The sequence below is a fragment of the Uloborus diversus genome, chromosome 6 (assembly GCF_026930045.1).
Source record: "Uloborus diversus isolate 005 chromosome 6, Udiv.v.3.1, whole genome shotgun sequence".
NCBI lineage: Eukaryota > Metazoa > Arthropoda > Arachnida > Araneae > Uloboridae > Uloborus > Uloborus diversus.
In genome coordinates this window covers 46,963,427-46,978,966 of record NC_072736.1, presented here as the reverse complement: position 1 = coordinate 46,978,966, position 15,540 = coordinate 46,963,427, and the positions used below count along the sequence as shown (strand labels likewise).

The window sequence follows — 15,540 nt, the reverse complement described above, 5'->3', positions numbered from 1 at the left end:
TTTACTTATTATTAGAAACGGCATTTCCTCTCATACGTATAAATATTAAAACCCTTGAATAGAAATAAAGTTGTTTATTAAAACAGAACTCCCGCATAAAACTTAGTCAAGAAATGATTATCTTCAAGACTATGTAATTTCGTTTGAGGTTTCTAGCTTTCCCAACTACTTCTGTAATTGGAATATCTTAGATATAAGTTAAAAATGAAGAATTAAACATGGGAAAAGTTGCAATTACTCATCGTAAATCATGCAGTATTGTAATTTAATTATTCAATTATCATTCGTGGTAAGTAAAAAAGAATTTTCCACAAATGTCTTAATTAACCTAATCAAGGCCTAGAGCAAAAGAAATAGTTCGAAGAACACAATTTTGGAGGATTAATATTGCTAAGAGCTGCGTCGAATTTATCACACATAGGAGAGCGTTAATTAATTGCCTCACGACATCTTGAAATTTAGTTCTTGGCTGGTTTCCAATTAACCTGAAAGCATATTTCAAGATGAAAAAAACAATTAATGTAACGAATGCACTTAATATATTTCCTTGTTTTGTGAAAATCCGCATGATAATATTTAAAACTGAGGTTAGATTTCATACGCATCGAATTGTTCGATTCTAATTAGTTTGAGAAAAGCCAGAGTCTCTAAATTATAATAGCTAGTTAATTATGAACCGAAACCAATTATTAAAGTAAAAATGCTTACTATTTAAACTAATCCTGTTTTGAAAGCAATGAAGTTTCAATGGTCTTGATATTGGTGTAAAAATGATAAATCAAGTCTGCTTAAAACCTTTAAGATATTATTCTTAAAATAAACCAAATACCTTATTAATAAAATACTTTTCTTGAAAACTAAACAGGTAATACAACTATATTTACATGAACCGACCAAAAATTGTCTCATCCTATTTTTGATATGAAAATTCAATTACTTATGGACTTCTTGGTATATTTTAAGAAACAACAAAAAATAATTAAGGTTAAATGATAAGGACTTCAATTTCCATTAAAGTTCAAAAATGAATTGCCCTGGAATTTTCAATGAGTGAGTTTATAGGCTTCTACAAAGGAAAATAATAATTGGTAAAATGATTTTTGTTTTCTGGAAAACTAAAATTTTCCTGTCTTCAAGAAAAAACTGCTATAACTCTCTTAGGTATAACCATTTTTCGAGTTTACTTTCGAACATGGCGTGGATGTTTTGCATTAGTTCCTTAAAAAACGAAAAGCAGAGAATCATAATAGTTAGTTTTTTAAACTCTTGCATTTTGTAAAAAATAAGTAAATGAATAAATAAATAAAATCAAGTACCAACCGAAAGCAGACTTCGAAAAAGTGTCATAAAAATAAAACAAAGTAACATTAAGAAATAAGAAGTGATAAAGTATCATGAAAAACTTTGTACGACTATGTTTAGCACTAAATTGTGTATAAAATAAGTATTAATATCCAAATTTTCTGTTCACATTTGCACGACCGTATTTTTGATTGAGATCGGCAAGATTAACCATTTTCGAAAATTCACGCAAAGCTTCACTACGTACGAGTGTTGTTGAAAAAGTAACATGCAGCAGTAGAATCTTGAGTGAGAAAAATCAACATTGAAGAAAACTAGAAAACAAATTTAGCAATTGCGTGATACACCATAGCCTGCTGGTTTGGAATTCTGTGTACTCCACCGAAATCTGAACTTTAAGAAGAAAAGAAATGAAATAGAAGGATTTTCATGTTTGATCAAATGATGAAAAATAAGAAAGAAATGTAATTCACCTTCAATCTGCGAAGAGTGTTGCAATATTTTTTTCCGCCATTTTTCTTCTCGGGATTTGTTCGAAAGTAAACACGCTCTGGTTGTAATGATAAATTTTTTAGGTGCATTTCTTGTTTCGGTAAATAAAAAAAGGTACATGAAACGTTATTTTAGAAAAATGAAATTTTGGATCCATTCATTAAAAGGAAGATGTTTCTGCTTGAAAACATAAATCGCATTAGAAAATCGATGTAAACTTTTCCATTTTCTTCCATTATATATAATTAACGATGCAAAAGAAGAACTTTGGAAATAAACTTCTTGCTAATGATTTTTCTTTATATTTTTAACTATCAGACATGGAAAAATTTAGGGAAAGTAAAATCTAGCTTTTTAAAGTTGCTTTCATAGTTTACATTTTTGGTTTTGCGCTTCTAATGAGTTGTTGTCGAAGTACTTGTTTCACGGTTATATGAAAGTCATAACAATTGTTATTCTTTTTGGAAAAATAAAGTTTTGAATACGAGTAGAGTTTTGTAACTAAGAAGGTTTCTTATTTAAAAATAAAACTTCTTTTTTTTCTTCTTAAACTTTTTTTCTTGTTATTTTTTGTAGGGGAATGGAAGGCAAAATTAAATAGCGGTGAAAAGTAAAATGATGAAATGTTTGCTTTATGTTTATCGCCACCTGCTTGTTAATATTTTAACATGTAGTGTATTTTAAGCAGTAAAACGTTATCCCTGAAGATAAAAATCATGTAATAGTAGAAGCAGTTTAAAAAATTTGATACTCAAATTACAATATTTTTTTTGTAATGCAAAAACATTTTTTGATACTATGAAATGATGAAATTCAAGTTAACATTTTCAATATTAATTGAGACTTTCCATTATTTAGAATAGCATTCACTTTTTAAAATATTATTCTTATTTTTATTTTAAAAGGTCTTATACACGTATTCAAGTGCCTGTGGTGCACAGTGAATTTGTTCCTTTCATCTGTTTATTTAGTAACTTATTAAATCACTTACGTATAATCAATTAATTCCTTTAATAACTCATTTAATTATTCATTCTTTCACGGAATTTCTTATTCAATCATTATTTTTTCACTTATTTTTGTTTTCTCATTTATTTATTCATTACTCAATTAAATTAGGTATTTATTTATTCGTTTTTTGTTTACCTATTTAATCATTCATTCATTCATTCTTTTACTTGCCCAGTAAATTAATCAAAAATATTTTTGCTAATCAAATAAAGAGGAATTCTTGAGAAAAATCTTTTATTTTTCACTTTTCCCCATGAAAGAAAATGTAAATATAGTCTACTGTTTTTAAGGTAGCAATTTAATACCAAATATTAATCAATGTTCTGTATAAGTGTGCATTGAATGATCGGAGAAAACCTTCTCAAAGAAAATCTTTCTTCACAACAATTGAGGGTCAGAACTTCTGTCACTCTTCTTCTTAAAAATGTTCCAGAAATCGATAACGCACGTATCGTCTCATTACGTCACGAATTAATTCAATATTAGGTTTAATATCCGCGTCTAAAAAAATAATGGAAGACGTCCCCACAGCTGCTCAAGCGATTCACAGCATAAAAACTCTAAAACATATTTTATTTGCATATGCCGACCAGAAGCAAATTTGCGAACAAACTAAAAAGCAAATTTGCTAAAGCATAATTAATATAAAGCGCTCTAAAAATGAAATTAAAACTAAAACAAAAAAAAAAAGATTACATTTCTTTATTTAGTTCATGGGCAAGGGTCTTTTTTGCTTAAAATTAATTAATAAAAAAAAATGTTAAAAATTAAATTAAATCTGAAAGAAAGAGAGAGAAAAAAGATTACATTTCTTCATTTTCTTCATGTTGCCCATTGTTTTTTTTTCTGCTTAAACTTAGTTTATATAAAGCGTGCTAAAAATGAAATGAAAATTAAAGGCTGAAAAAATATATTTCTTCATTTAGTTCATGGGGAAGGTTTTTTTTTTTGCTTAAACTTAATTAATATAAAGCGTGTTAAAAATGAAATTAAATCTAAAAGAAAGAGAGAGAGAAAAACAGATTCCATTTCTTTATTTACTTCATGTTGCCCATTGTTTTTTTTTGCTTAAACTTAACTAATATAAAGCGTGCTAAAAATGAAATTAAATCTAAAAAAAAAAACAAACAAACAATATTACATTTCTTCATTTAGTTCATGGGCACAGATTTTTGCTCCGCCACCGACGTTTACATTTTCTCACTTCATACGTCTACCAAGTTCGACCGAAAACGTGAAATTGGGGTTAAACAAGAATGTTTACTATTGTTATTTTCTCAAATTAATTACCTTCAGCTGTCACTTTTTAGTGGCACAAATACATTAAAGTTTATTTACTTTTTTATCAGAATACATTTAAATTTCTATCCAATCCAATTATTAACTTCTTTGCACCACTCAACGTGCTGGTAAAAAGAAAGAAATGGTTAAAGTTGATAAAAAAAAGTTTAGATAAATTATTTTGAACAGAAAACGCAAGTAATTCACGTGCTGAAAAATCATTTATTTATAATTCTTCAAGGACCACTTATAATCAAATAAGTGGAACGTTTTCAAATGAATGCGTGATTACACTGAAGGTTTTATAAAAAGTTAAATTTTCTGTTTTAATGAAAAGCACTCAAAATACTCCATTTTGCTGTGACTGAATAAATAAAATTAAAAAGACTTTTAAAGCGAGGTTCCGTATCTTTCTTTCTCATTTTTATTACAAATCATTTGATCAATGATACATATAATGTTTTCTTGAATTAAGTATTTCATTTTGTGCTTAGTATTTAGTTCAAACTCCAAGAAAAATCAGCTTGAAGTTAGGTATAAAACGAAGTTTTAGCGTCAAAAAAGCAATCATTTTGATCATATTAACGTTTTTTTTCAGGTGTAAAAACACAGAACTATTAAAATTCTATCTATTTTGTCATGCATTTGACATTTCTAAAGTTCGTTACCATTGCAATATTAAGAATCTTTGTATCTAGAAGCAAAAGGGTGTACGTCCTGATATTAAAACTTAGAGATAACTAGGATATGTTTGGAAACAAGGAATGGTCGCAATGGTATCACCGTCCATCCGGTTGTAACTGCTCTCACCACCGTCTCGACGTAGTTAGCGAGATCACATGGTGTTTTTTGTTGCCAATCCTGTCGTGTTTCAATTTTTACACCCTGTTTGATCTGAAACCACACGTGACTCTTCCATCCCAAAAGTGATTGGAGCCTCGTTACCTGCTGAACTAAAACTATCACTCTAAAAAAAAAAAAAAAAATAATAATAATAATAATAATAAAAAATGAGCGTTCGAAAATGCAGTTTTTCTATCAGGCTCACCTGAAAATTATAGTGACGTCATAACCGCAGTCCGGCATTCATGAATTTTAAAATACGGAAAGATTGACGATGTGGCCTATGTGCTGTAGTGGATACGGTCTCTACCATTCAACTTGATAGCCCATCCCTGAAAGACTTTTCCTACTTCTCATGCAGTGTGGTCATCCTAAGGCTTCTAACTAGAAGATAGGAGGTGGGGCTGTGGTGGCATTATCGGTAAGGCATCAGACTTGTGACCGGAGGGTCACTGTTTCGATCCTATGCGGTCGAAAATCCACCGCCTTCATTAATTTTAACTTATGCTCGTGGTCACAAAGTCCTCCAAGTGAAACGATACCTCTGGTGATGCTCGGCCAGAAGTTATTCAGATTCTGGTCTGGTTCTGAATTATTGAACTGTCCATAGATGGCGTTGCCATTTATCGTGTTGTCTGAGCCAAATCAAACTTCCACATAGAAATAGCCGTATCCCTCTGCCTTAAAATCGAGTAGCATTGCTACTCGGGCTCGCGTTCCCGAGTGGCATAAGAAACAACAACAACAGATAGGAGGTTGATGGGCCAAGACATTTAGTCTCGAATTCAAATTTTCTTCATTACATGAAAAGGTTTAGTAAATATACTGAGTGTGTTAACTCCTTCATGAAAAGTAGAAGTTTTTTTTTTCAATTCAAAACTTTTTAATGACTTTTTAATTTAAATCAAATTTTAACTAAACAATTGCTGAATGCAACAGTGGTATAAATTCAATATACTACACTATGAAGGAGCTGTTTAACTAGACTTCGTACGTAACTCAAAAGGAACATAAACAAGCATTTTTTTAAACATCAGTTTGGATACCATTTTTTTTTAATCCATATATCCATACTACATTGCAGCGAAAGTGAAACAGATGATTTTAAGCGTAAATAGGCTTCCAGGGTATAATGCTAACACATTTCGCTAAGGATGAGAACAACTCAGTTTAATATCCAGTCTGTGACGTGCAATAAGTTTTCTTGAAAATGATTTGATATACTAATGGAACGCAAATGTCTTTTGATGCTTTTGCCACTATAAAGGTTTATTTTGGTTTTTAAAGATACAGAAACTGAGTGTATTTAAAACAAAGCACCGTACGACTGGTTGAATGAGATGGTTAATTTTCAGGTTTTTCTTCCATTAACCAAACAAAAAAATAATGAAATTTAAATTATAATGAAAAGACATGAAGACACACTGAGTGCTGTCTGATTTGTAAACGGTGAATTTAATTATTCGAAGAAAATGACAATGCCTTCTTACTCCATTTTCTGCACGCGTCCGAATTTCTAAACTCAAATTTCAAATATTACTTTTTTTTTATGGAATCCATTTTCTGCACGTTCGAATTCCTAATCTATAATTTCAAATTTTGCATTTCTTTTTTGACTGACACTGGTTTTCCCCTGTACCCTTTAAGTGTCATTTTGCATTTATACCCGCTGCTGATTTGAGTTAAGGTACAGAATAAAAAAAAAGCAGCAGACCGTTAGTGCATCTAAATCAGTTGGTAAGTTCCTCTTAAAAAATAAATCTAATTGAAAAATTAAAAATAAAAGTAATATTTTACTAATTAAAAAAAAACAATGATATGTTATGTAAAGTACTCTAGTAACAAAAAAAGCCTGATCTAAAATGCGTTTTTTGATTCTCAGAAAGTTCACCAAAAGTGAAAAATATCACCATCACTAAGCTAAGGCTCACCCTCATGCTAAGGCTCAACCTAAGCTAAGGATAGGTATGGCTCAACCTTGTGCTAATAGCACTTCTCCTTGTCACTGAGCTTTCTGAAAATAAATAAACAGTTGAAAACTTCCACATTTCAGAGACAAGCTATACAAGGTACACGAAGTTTTCTTCAAAGTGACATAGCATGAGTTTTTGGACTCATAAACTGTTGAAGAGGGACGTCCCCACTTTCACATTTTACATAAATCAACTTGATTTTACGAGAGAATTGAATATATCATAATCAACACACACAAACTAATTTGATTTTTTACACACTGACACAGTTTACATAATGGGCAGCCAGTTTGCCCTTTTTCCCAAACAGCGGTCAAAAATTATGCCATAGATGCTATCCCCCTTTACTTGGCAGGAGTTTTTCCCCTTGACGACTGTCTATAGTCATACGAGCTCAGACGCTGTCATGAATCAGCGCAGTAAACAATTGTGGAAATCCCCACTACGCAATTTTAGAGAGCCTAGTTATAAATCATGGGATCCCTTTCAAGTGTTACGCAATTTAACCTCGTGGAGCATATATTTTCTTACATACACTGACAAACAAAGGGGTAATAGTGTTTACAAATTAGATAAAAATGATGGTATGTTATTTAAATATTGCATTTTAATCTGTTTCGCAAACAAATGTATTGCGTGAACATATTTTTAAAACTAGATCTACTAAGATCTACTAAACTAATAATACGTGTCTGCTAAAACTTCCGTAATATGTAAAATAGGTAATGCATCTTTTTTTAAAGGCTCATTCAGAACTATCTGACCAAGAGACTGTAGTCTATCCGGACCAATTGGAAAGTACAAGTCTAGCACTTAGATTTCGCCTTAAACCAGATGTTCTGCATAATGGAAAAGTTGTCTTGAAATGTGTAGCTTCTATCAATCACATGCATTCTATGACAGTCAAGGAGATAAGAGCTTCAGGTAAAGTATTTAACTATCTTTACTTGTATTAAAATTTTAATAGAGCTAACAAGTATTGTTAATTAATTTGTTGCGGTGCTCCGTTACAAGCTTCAACAAAAAATCAATTGGTTCGTTGCTGGTATTATGAACAAATATGTCTGTATATATTAAGGTCAATCTTTCAAGATCTACTATATATGCTACATATGCTTATTGTTTTACTGCAGAAAGTGGAGTTAAACTCTGCGATATCTTTTACTTATTTAGGAGTTTTTCTTTTCTGTTTTTTAGATTACTTGCAATTCTAATAACTATATTAGTCCCCAGTTTTATCGGAATTGTCAATAATAACACGAGGATTTTCCACTTAGGTAATTTTAACACCCAACTGGATTTTTTAAACATTAATACGTTTCCATCGCTTTAAAATTTTATCAACTATGTTGAATGACGTTTGAGTTTTGAACCATCATTAACACAGTCATCGAAAAATATCCTCATACTTACAATAGCCAATGATCGAGTAACACTCCTGACGTCATCAACAATAAAACTCGCACCACGGCATAATCATTCGATAATATGTTTTGGTAATGTTTAATATGTGGGAAAGGCTTTATTGTTACAAGGCTGAACTTGATCCGGCAACTTAACAGTTTTACTGGTAAGAGTGTTTTATTTCAGGGAATAAAGAAATGAAAAAATGGTCAACAATGAACGCTACCTACTGGAGTTAAGGGTTAATCCACTGGAGTTAGGGTTACAATTTCAACTATCAAAACATCACCAATTAGGCAATGACTTCGTTCAAATGTAAAAGCAATTTTCACTCAGCATACCTTGACGGGCGATTTTCTAGTAAATAGGTAAAAAATGATTTTTTTATATGTATTGACTCCACCTTTTGCTGCCATCACGGCTTGGATGCGGTGTCGCATGCTTTCAATGCATAGTATGGCTACTTGATTTATCTAGTATTATATACAAAGTCGTTAACTATTTCCAAAATATCACCTTCGAAAGAAAAGGTTTGTAACTTAAAACTATAACGGAAACTGAGACTTACGTCTGTCACATTTAAAATAATAATTAAAAAAAAGAAGAAGTAATGTGTTGCCAGAATAAGCTTTTAACTTAAAAAAACTTTAAAATGTGTTCAAATAATACATCTATGCAACAACAATAAAAAACAATAAACATGCAGAAAAGTTTGTTTGAGTACAACAACTTGGAAACTGTAGAATGGGGTCGTTTCCAAAATTTTAAAAGTATTTTTTTCTGAAAGAGCATGCTTAAAAATATAGGATCTGACCATTTTTTAAATAATTTATTTAAGTTTAATGTTTTAAAAAAAAATACTTAAAGCGTTGCGCTTTTATTGTTTACGTTTCTGTCGTGTGACATCACAAATGATGAAATGCCATTCAATGTTACCATTCACAGAACAAAATATTTAATTCGCATCTTTACTCACGTGTATTGGCAACGATATGGTTGATAGCAACCGTAGAACGCAATTTTAATTCGTTGCTTGATTATCATAATGTGGAAACGTAGTAGAAAAATGCATCAAACTGCATCATTTGTGACGTCATAAAAACCACGCCTTGTTCGAAAAATTCGGATTTAAAAAAAAAAAATTAATTAAAAAAAACTGTTGGGAAAATGAAAGTATTTTTTTGGGTCCATGTAATTTTCTTTGCTCATTCTATCCATTTCAATGCCTAAAAGTAGTACTTTTGACTAAAGGAAACCACCCCATTCTAAAACAGTGCTTATACAAGTTCGTCTGCTCAAGTAACCAGGCATAGCACACTTGCAATCAATAGAACAACCGAATTCATCCAAACCGAACACTAACTACTGACTCATTGCCCGACCAATGATCAACAGTCCAAGTTAACCGGCGATTGTATTCGAACGGAGCAAATGTTATCCTAAACTAGTGATTGAAGCTGGTTCATTATCAAAACTCAAGACATTATTTAAACATTAAATGATATTCTCAAATTACTAAATATTTATAAAAGTCAAAGCTGTATGTTCTAATTAACAATAAGTTTAATCCTGCAATAAAATGAGGACCATTTTTCATTTCTATGTACATTTAGCGCACAATCAATGAATCAATCAATAGCTTACATTTCAGAACAACTTTGTTTTTTAGAAAGTGATACCGATCTTGGGTTATGCATGTCCTTAAATAAAATATACTTTAATGCAAAGTGAAAATTTAACTATGTATTTGCAGCATTTTACATACTCTGTTCAATATATTATAAAATCTAGATAAGAAATCAATGCCAAAAAGAATTGAACAAATTTATAAATTTTATAAACTTGGGAGCAAACTTTTTTTTAGTTTAAGTTAATAAAGATATTCTACACTGCGGTTTTAGTTTGCATTAAAAATGTTTTGTGTCTATGCCGTTAAATTACTAAATAAAATGATTTTTTTCCAAGTTCATCTTTTGAGTAAAATATATTTGCATGCTTTTACTAGTAACCTAATAAATTAGTTTGTTTCTATGCTTGTCAGAAAAGCAGCAAAGAAAAATACAACAGTCGAAACTTAAAACTGCTGTTGAGATTCACGATGAAATAAAATGAAATAATATTAAGTCATGTTTCAGAAGAGTAATTTGATTTTATTAAGGCATAAAACATTTGACACACGTTACGAATAGAAAAATTCCTAGTTTTACGTGATGTGCAAATAAATAATAGTTATTCCATTTTAGCTATGAGCAAATTGGTAAAATATTTGACATTAATTCAAACGAAAGGAAAAAGTAAGCTCTATTTTAATTTGCTATACTAAATTGATCGAAGTATTTCGATTTATGACTAATGAAGGTTAATATTTTGTATTGTAGTATTTTGAAGGATACAATAAATAAATCAATAAATAAGTTCATGTGCTTTTGATTTTTTCAAAATTCATAATATAGTTTTGAATTTTTAAGTTGTATAAATTCCTTATTTAATCAGCCAGTTCCATTTGGAAAGTGACATTGGGAAGGAGTTAGTTCTCTGAAGGAAAAAAAAAACTCGTTTTGGAATCATAAAAATAACTGCTTTAACCATACTAATGAGACATCAGTAGACTTTCAATTATTATTTAAAAAAAATTTCGTTAATGCGATTTCAGCAGTTTATATTATAGCTTTCTTATCCAACGGTCCTTATCCTTTAAAATTTCGTTGTTGTCACTTAATTTCTTTTCAATGTCAACTGTTCAATCATGATAAGGCATTTTGAATGCACAAAAATGTACAAAACCCAAGTTTTTCATAAAGCCGTAAGGTTAAATCTTAATTTTACAACTTCAGTTGACATCAGATAACATTGAAGATAAAATAAGTGAAGCGTTTAGTATTGAAATCAGCTTAATCCATAAACTTATAACAGCGTTTATTCTCTATAATTTGATACGTTTTTGTTTATTAAAATAAATCAGTAAACGAGCTTACAGTTTTTATTGTGCATAAAAGTGAAATGCCGCCTGAATTTTATTGGAGATTTACTATAAAATTTTAAAAAAATGAAAATAGAAATAGACCTATTAACTTAAAAAATCATTTCAATATAAATACTTTAACTTTCAATGGTTAGACAATACCGATAATTAAAAATATATACCAAAATAAAGTCTTACAAAATATATGTATATATATATATATATATATATATGTTTTTATATCTGTATTGTAATTTTTACGAAATGGATTAGTTTTGCTTCAAGTTTTCTTAATATTAGGCAAATTTCAATGCTAGTAGCTCGATATCTTACAAACTAAAACTGGAATAAAGATGAACTACAAAACAATCAACATTGACTTATTCAGTAACTCTCGAATGGTTAAATCCATTTCATAATGTTCAAATCGCGAAGGAAATTTTCTGCACGTAAAGTTGAGTTTTTTTCCAGCAAAAGTGTTTCGGATACATTTTAGTTTTCTGAAGTTATTTTCATAGTTAATAATCTGAATTGAGTTTAATATGTAAATGCATACTATGATGTAAATACATACTATGTGATAATATGTAAAATATACCAATAAATATATAAATACATAAAGCTGGAAAGAAATACAGCTGAGATCTTGTTAGCTCTCATGTAAACCAAGTCTTGGGACACAGGCTATTTTTTTTCTTTTAAGAACAAAATTGCTTACCAAAGAAGGACCAATTTTTGAAAGTAAAATAAGAATCGATAAAACATTAACGACTAGTAGCTTTTGCTATATGGATTAAAATGCTTTTCTGACAGCTCCACTGACCACCGTATGACGACGTTTCAAATGAAATTAACCAGGGATTGCAATACCGGTAAACACCATGCTTTCATTTTTTCCTGATCACTCACTTTTCCTTTGGTGAAAGTTTATTCCAAATGTGTTATTTTGAATGCATTTGTCCTATGAACAATTGCAGTAATACTTTAAGATTTATTTTTTCATTATTTGTTTCAACTATACTAAATGTTGAAAAAACTTTATCTAGTCAGCTATAGCATTACAAATGTAATTTGTTGTCACCAGTGTTGGTTTGTTGTACTGCCTCGCTATTTAGCTTTGGACTTGGCAAGATAATGTTAAGAAATTATATAGTGCCTTGAAAATTTTCGTAGAAGCAAAGCATAATGAACCATATTTAACATATATTGAAACATATTTTTTGATATTCACATAACTATAATTGTAAAGAAATTGGAAAAGAAAACGAAATCGAAAAAGAGAAACTAACAAGATCAAAATTAGTCCTGTTTATCGTAAATTTTAAATCAAAGGGCTAATCAAAAGCTAACACAAACCTCTCTTGCTCAAGAGAAAATGATGTTAATATTGTAAAAGTATCGCTCTCGGGAAGAAATTAAAACTAGCTATAATTTTTTATAAATAACACACAATGCAAAGAAACATACAGACACACAAAAGGATTTACCAAAAAATAACATGCAAGAGATCGAATTATTTGAAGATGAAGGATTTGTAGACAATTAGAAGAGGTGTATCACGCATTGTGAATAGTACCACCGACCTGCATGTATTCAGAAAGAGCAACTGCAGGAAAATTGAGCACTAAAATGAGTTCAGGCTAAGAAGCAATTCAATAGGTGCATTACATTTTTTATTATTATTGATATTTTATCCTTTATTTTACATTTCTTCAGAATAGCTTTTTCATAAACAATACAATTTTTGTTCAAAATTATGAAATGTGGCAACGAAACAATTTGTTTTTAAGTATTTTTTGAGAAATTTCAAATACCGGTAATACCAGTATTCTGGTATCGCGTTTTAAAAATACCGAATACCGGTATTGAATTTTTGGTCCGGTATAGCAATCCCTAAAATTAACGTTACTTGTTGATATTACACGCTCATCGTGCCAAAAAGGAGGGCTAATTTTGGTGATATTCAGCGAAGTTTCTATAGAACCCCATTAGCGAGATTTCTGTTAATAGTCTGTGAAACAGTTTCCAGCATTAGATCGCTGCATGTATACTAATAGAAAAGGAGTTAATATCGTTTTACTCTTACAGGGTGTTCTGAACTGAACTGACTGTTGTTTTGAAAAATAGATAAGAGATTCATAATAAAAAAAAAGTTCCTGCAGAAAATTCATATGGTGTGATGATGTGATTTCTTTCTTCCCAGATGTGCAAGTTTAAGTTCAAAAATTCCAGCAGATGGCGCAGCGGATAGTACGCTTCTATGCCAAAGATAAATAGAAAATTATATCATACTTTTACGAAAAATGTTTTTAATGAACAAAACTACACATTTTTTTTTTTCAAAATGTCTACCGTCGGCTACAATCACATGAGGCAAGTGCAGAAAAAATCGGGGAATTTCAATTATTTCTTTTTGAATTACGTGCTCACTGTCTGAAGTGCCATCTGTTGAAAAAATGTTGAACTAAAATTTGAAACTCATGGCGATAAATTTACTGCCCGTCACATGAATTTTCGGCAGGAATTTTTTTTTTTATCATTAACCCTTTTCTTGTTATAAATTTTTGAAAACACTCAGTCTATTTGAGGACACCCTGTACTACACACTCTATTTAGTTATGTTTATGGTAATAGAATATTTCCCATGAAAAATAAATAATAATTTGCTTCGCGCATATTTTTAAGTTCGAAACTCATTCCTACATTAACAACGCCTTTATTTAGAACCAAAAAAAAAAAAAAAAAAAACTTTCAGGGAAAAAAAAAGTAAGTTTTTGAAACCACATTTAAAATGTGCGCAGACATGTTAGAGAATAATATTTACAGAGTCAAATGTTCGCTCCAAAACGACTGGTGACCATTTAGATCAGTGCTTACGTTACGTAATAATAATAATTTATAATAAAATTTAGCTTATTAATGAAAAATTACAACAAGGTTTGTTTTATATTCTCTTGATTGTTGTTTCAGTTCTTGTTGCAACCTATTTACTCATGCGTTCTGATTTCAGGAGCTGAGCAAAGGGAACTCAGTACTTTTTTGCTTGCACTGGTCATTTTAATTATAGTTATTCAAATCAAAACAAAGTGCACCAAACATCCATTGTGAGCTCCAATACACGTAATAAATATTATCCTGTTAACAGACTCTATAGGATAAAGTCCGTTAATTCATTATTTTAAAGAAAGAAGATCAAGCCAATAAAAGAAAGGGAGCAGCGAAAATAATATGAGTGTAATTGTCAAGTGTGCCTTCTTTGCTTGTTCCCAATTCCATCCTGATGTTTTCCACTTATGAAGAAACTTCCACTGGAAATGTCCGGTTAATGAATGAGAAAATTTGACTGAAGTGTAAATAAGTTTGTTTTTTGTTATTTTGTCCCCGAGTGCTTTATGTAATTACCGGATACGAAAGTCTTGCCTTTTAAAATGTTTTTTTCTGATTTTTCTTCTTAATAATTCTTCATCAAGAGTTTAATCTAAAGTTATTTTGAAGTATGGTTTGAAGAAATGAGCATTGTAATCTTGTGCGATAATACATTGTAGCATTTTAGAAAGTATTACATTGTAATATTGTGCTCTGTTGCGCAAAACCAAAGATTTTCGTTTATCATTTCCAAAGATTTTTATAAAGTCAAAGATTTTCATTTGTGATTTTTAAAGAATTTCATAAAATCAAAGGTTTTTATTTAAATGTATGAAAGATGAATCTTGTTATTATGTTCTTGTTTTGAAGGTTAACTATTTATATCGTAATCAACCGCATTTATTGCTATGGAATATATTTTGCCAGTCTGGAAGAGGTAATTACATTTTTCTGTTTCTCTTAAAGTTATTTTTTCTTTTTTTCATGATATAAGTAAGATACTTTCTTTGTCAAAGCATATATTATGTTGGAATGAACTGTTTTCTTTGGTAATAAAATTTTCTTTTTTTTTTAATTTGAATGCCTCATAAATACGTAGTATATTGTGTGTATATTATCTGAAACTACTTAATATATTACAAACATTTTATATTGATTATGAATAAGTCAAAATGTACCTAATATATAACAATTTTAAGAAAAAACTCACACAATTTTTTTAGTATGCGCAATTTTTTTGTTTAAAACTAAAGGAAAAGCGAACGAGATTCCACTTCTGTTCTCGTTCCGCCTTTTACAGTCACAACGATTGCAAGTTTAGTTCACTTCGGTAACATCCTTTTTCTTGACAGTGCTTTGACAAACGATAATTGTAAAGGTTTGTTTTGAGTTGTATTGGATGTCGGA

The 15,540-nt window shown here is 30.1% G+C and overlaps 1 protein-coding gene across 1 annotated transcript in view; it reads left to right on the top strand.

Moving 5' to 3' along the window:
- Positions 1 to 15,132, top strand: part of LOC129224481 (uncharacterized) — a 95,524-nt gene extending 80,392 nt beyond the window's left edge. The window contains exons 6-7 of the mRNA XM_054858932.1: positions 7,646 to 7,826; positions 14,279 to 15,132. Coding sequence (XP_054714907.1) covers positions 7,646 to 7,826; positions 14,279 to 14,376 — 279 coding nt within the window. The 3' untranslated portion in view covers positions 14,377 to 15,132. The remainder of the gene's footprint in view (positions 1 to 7,645; positions 7,827 to 14,278) is intronic.
- The last annotated feature ends 408 nt before the right edge of the window (positions 15,133 to 15,540 follow it).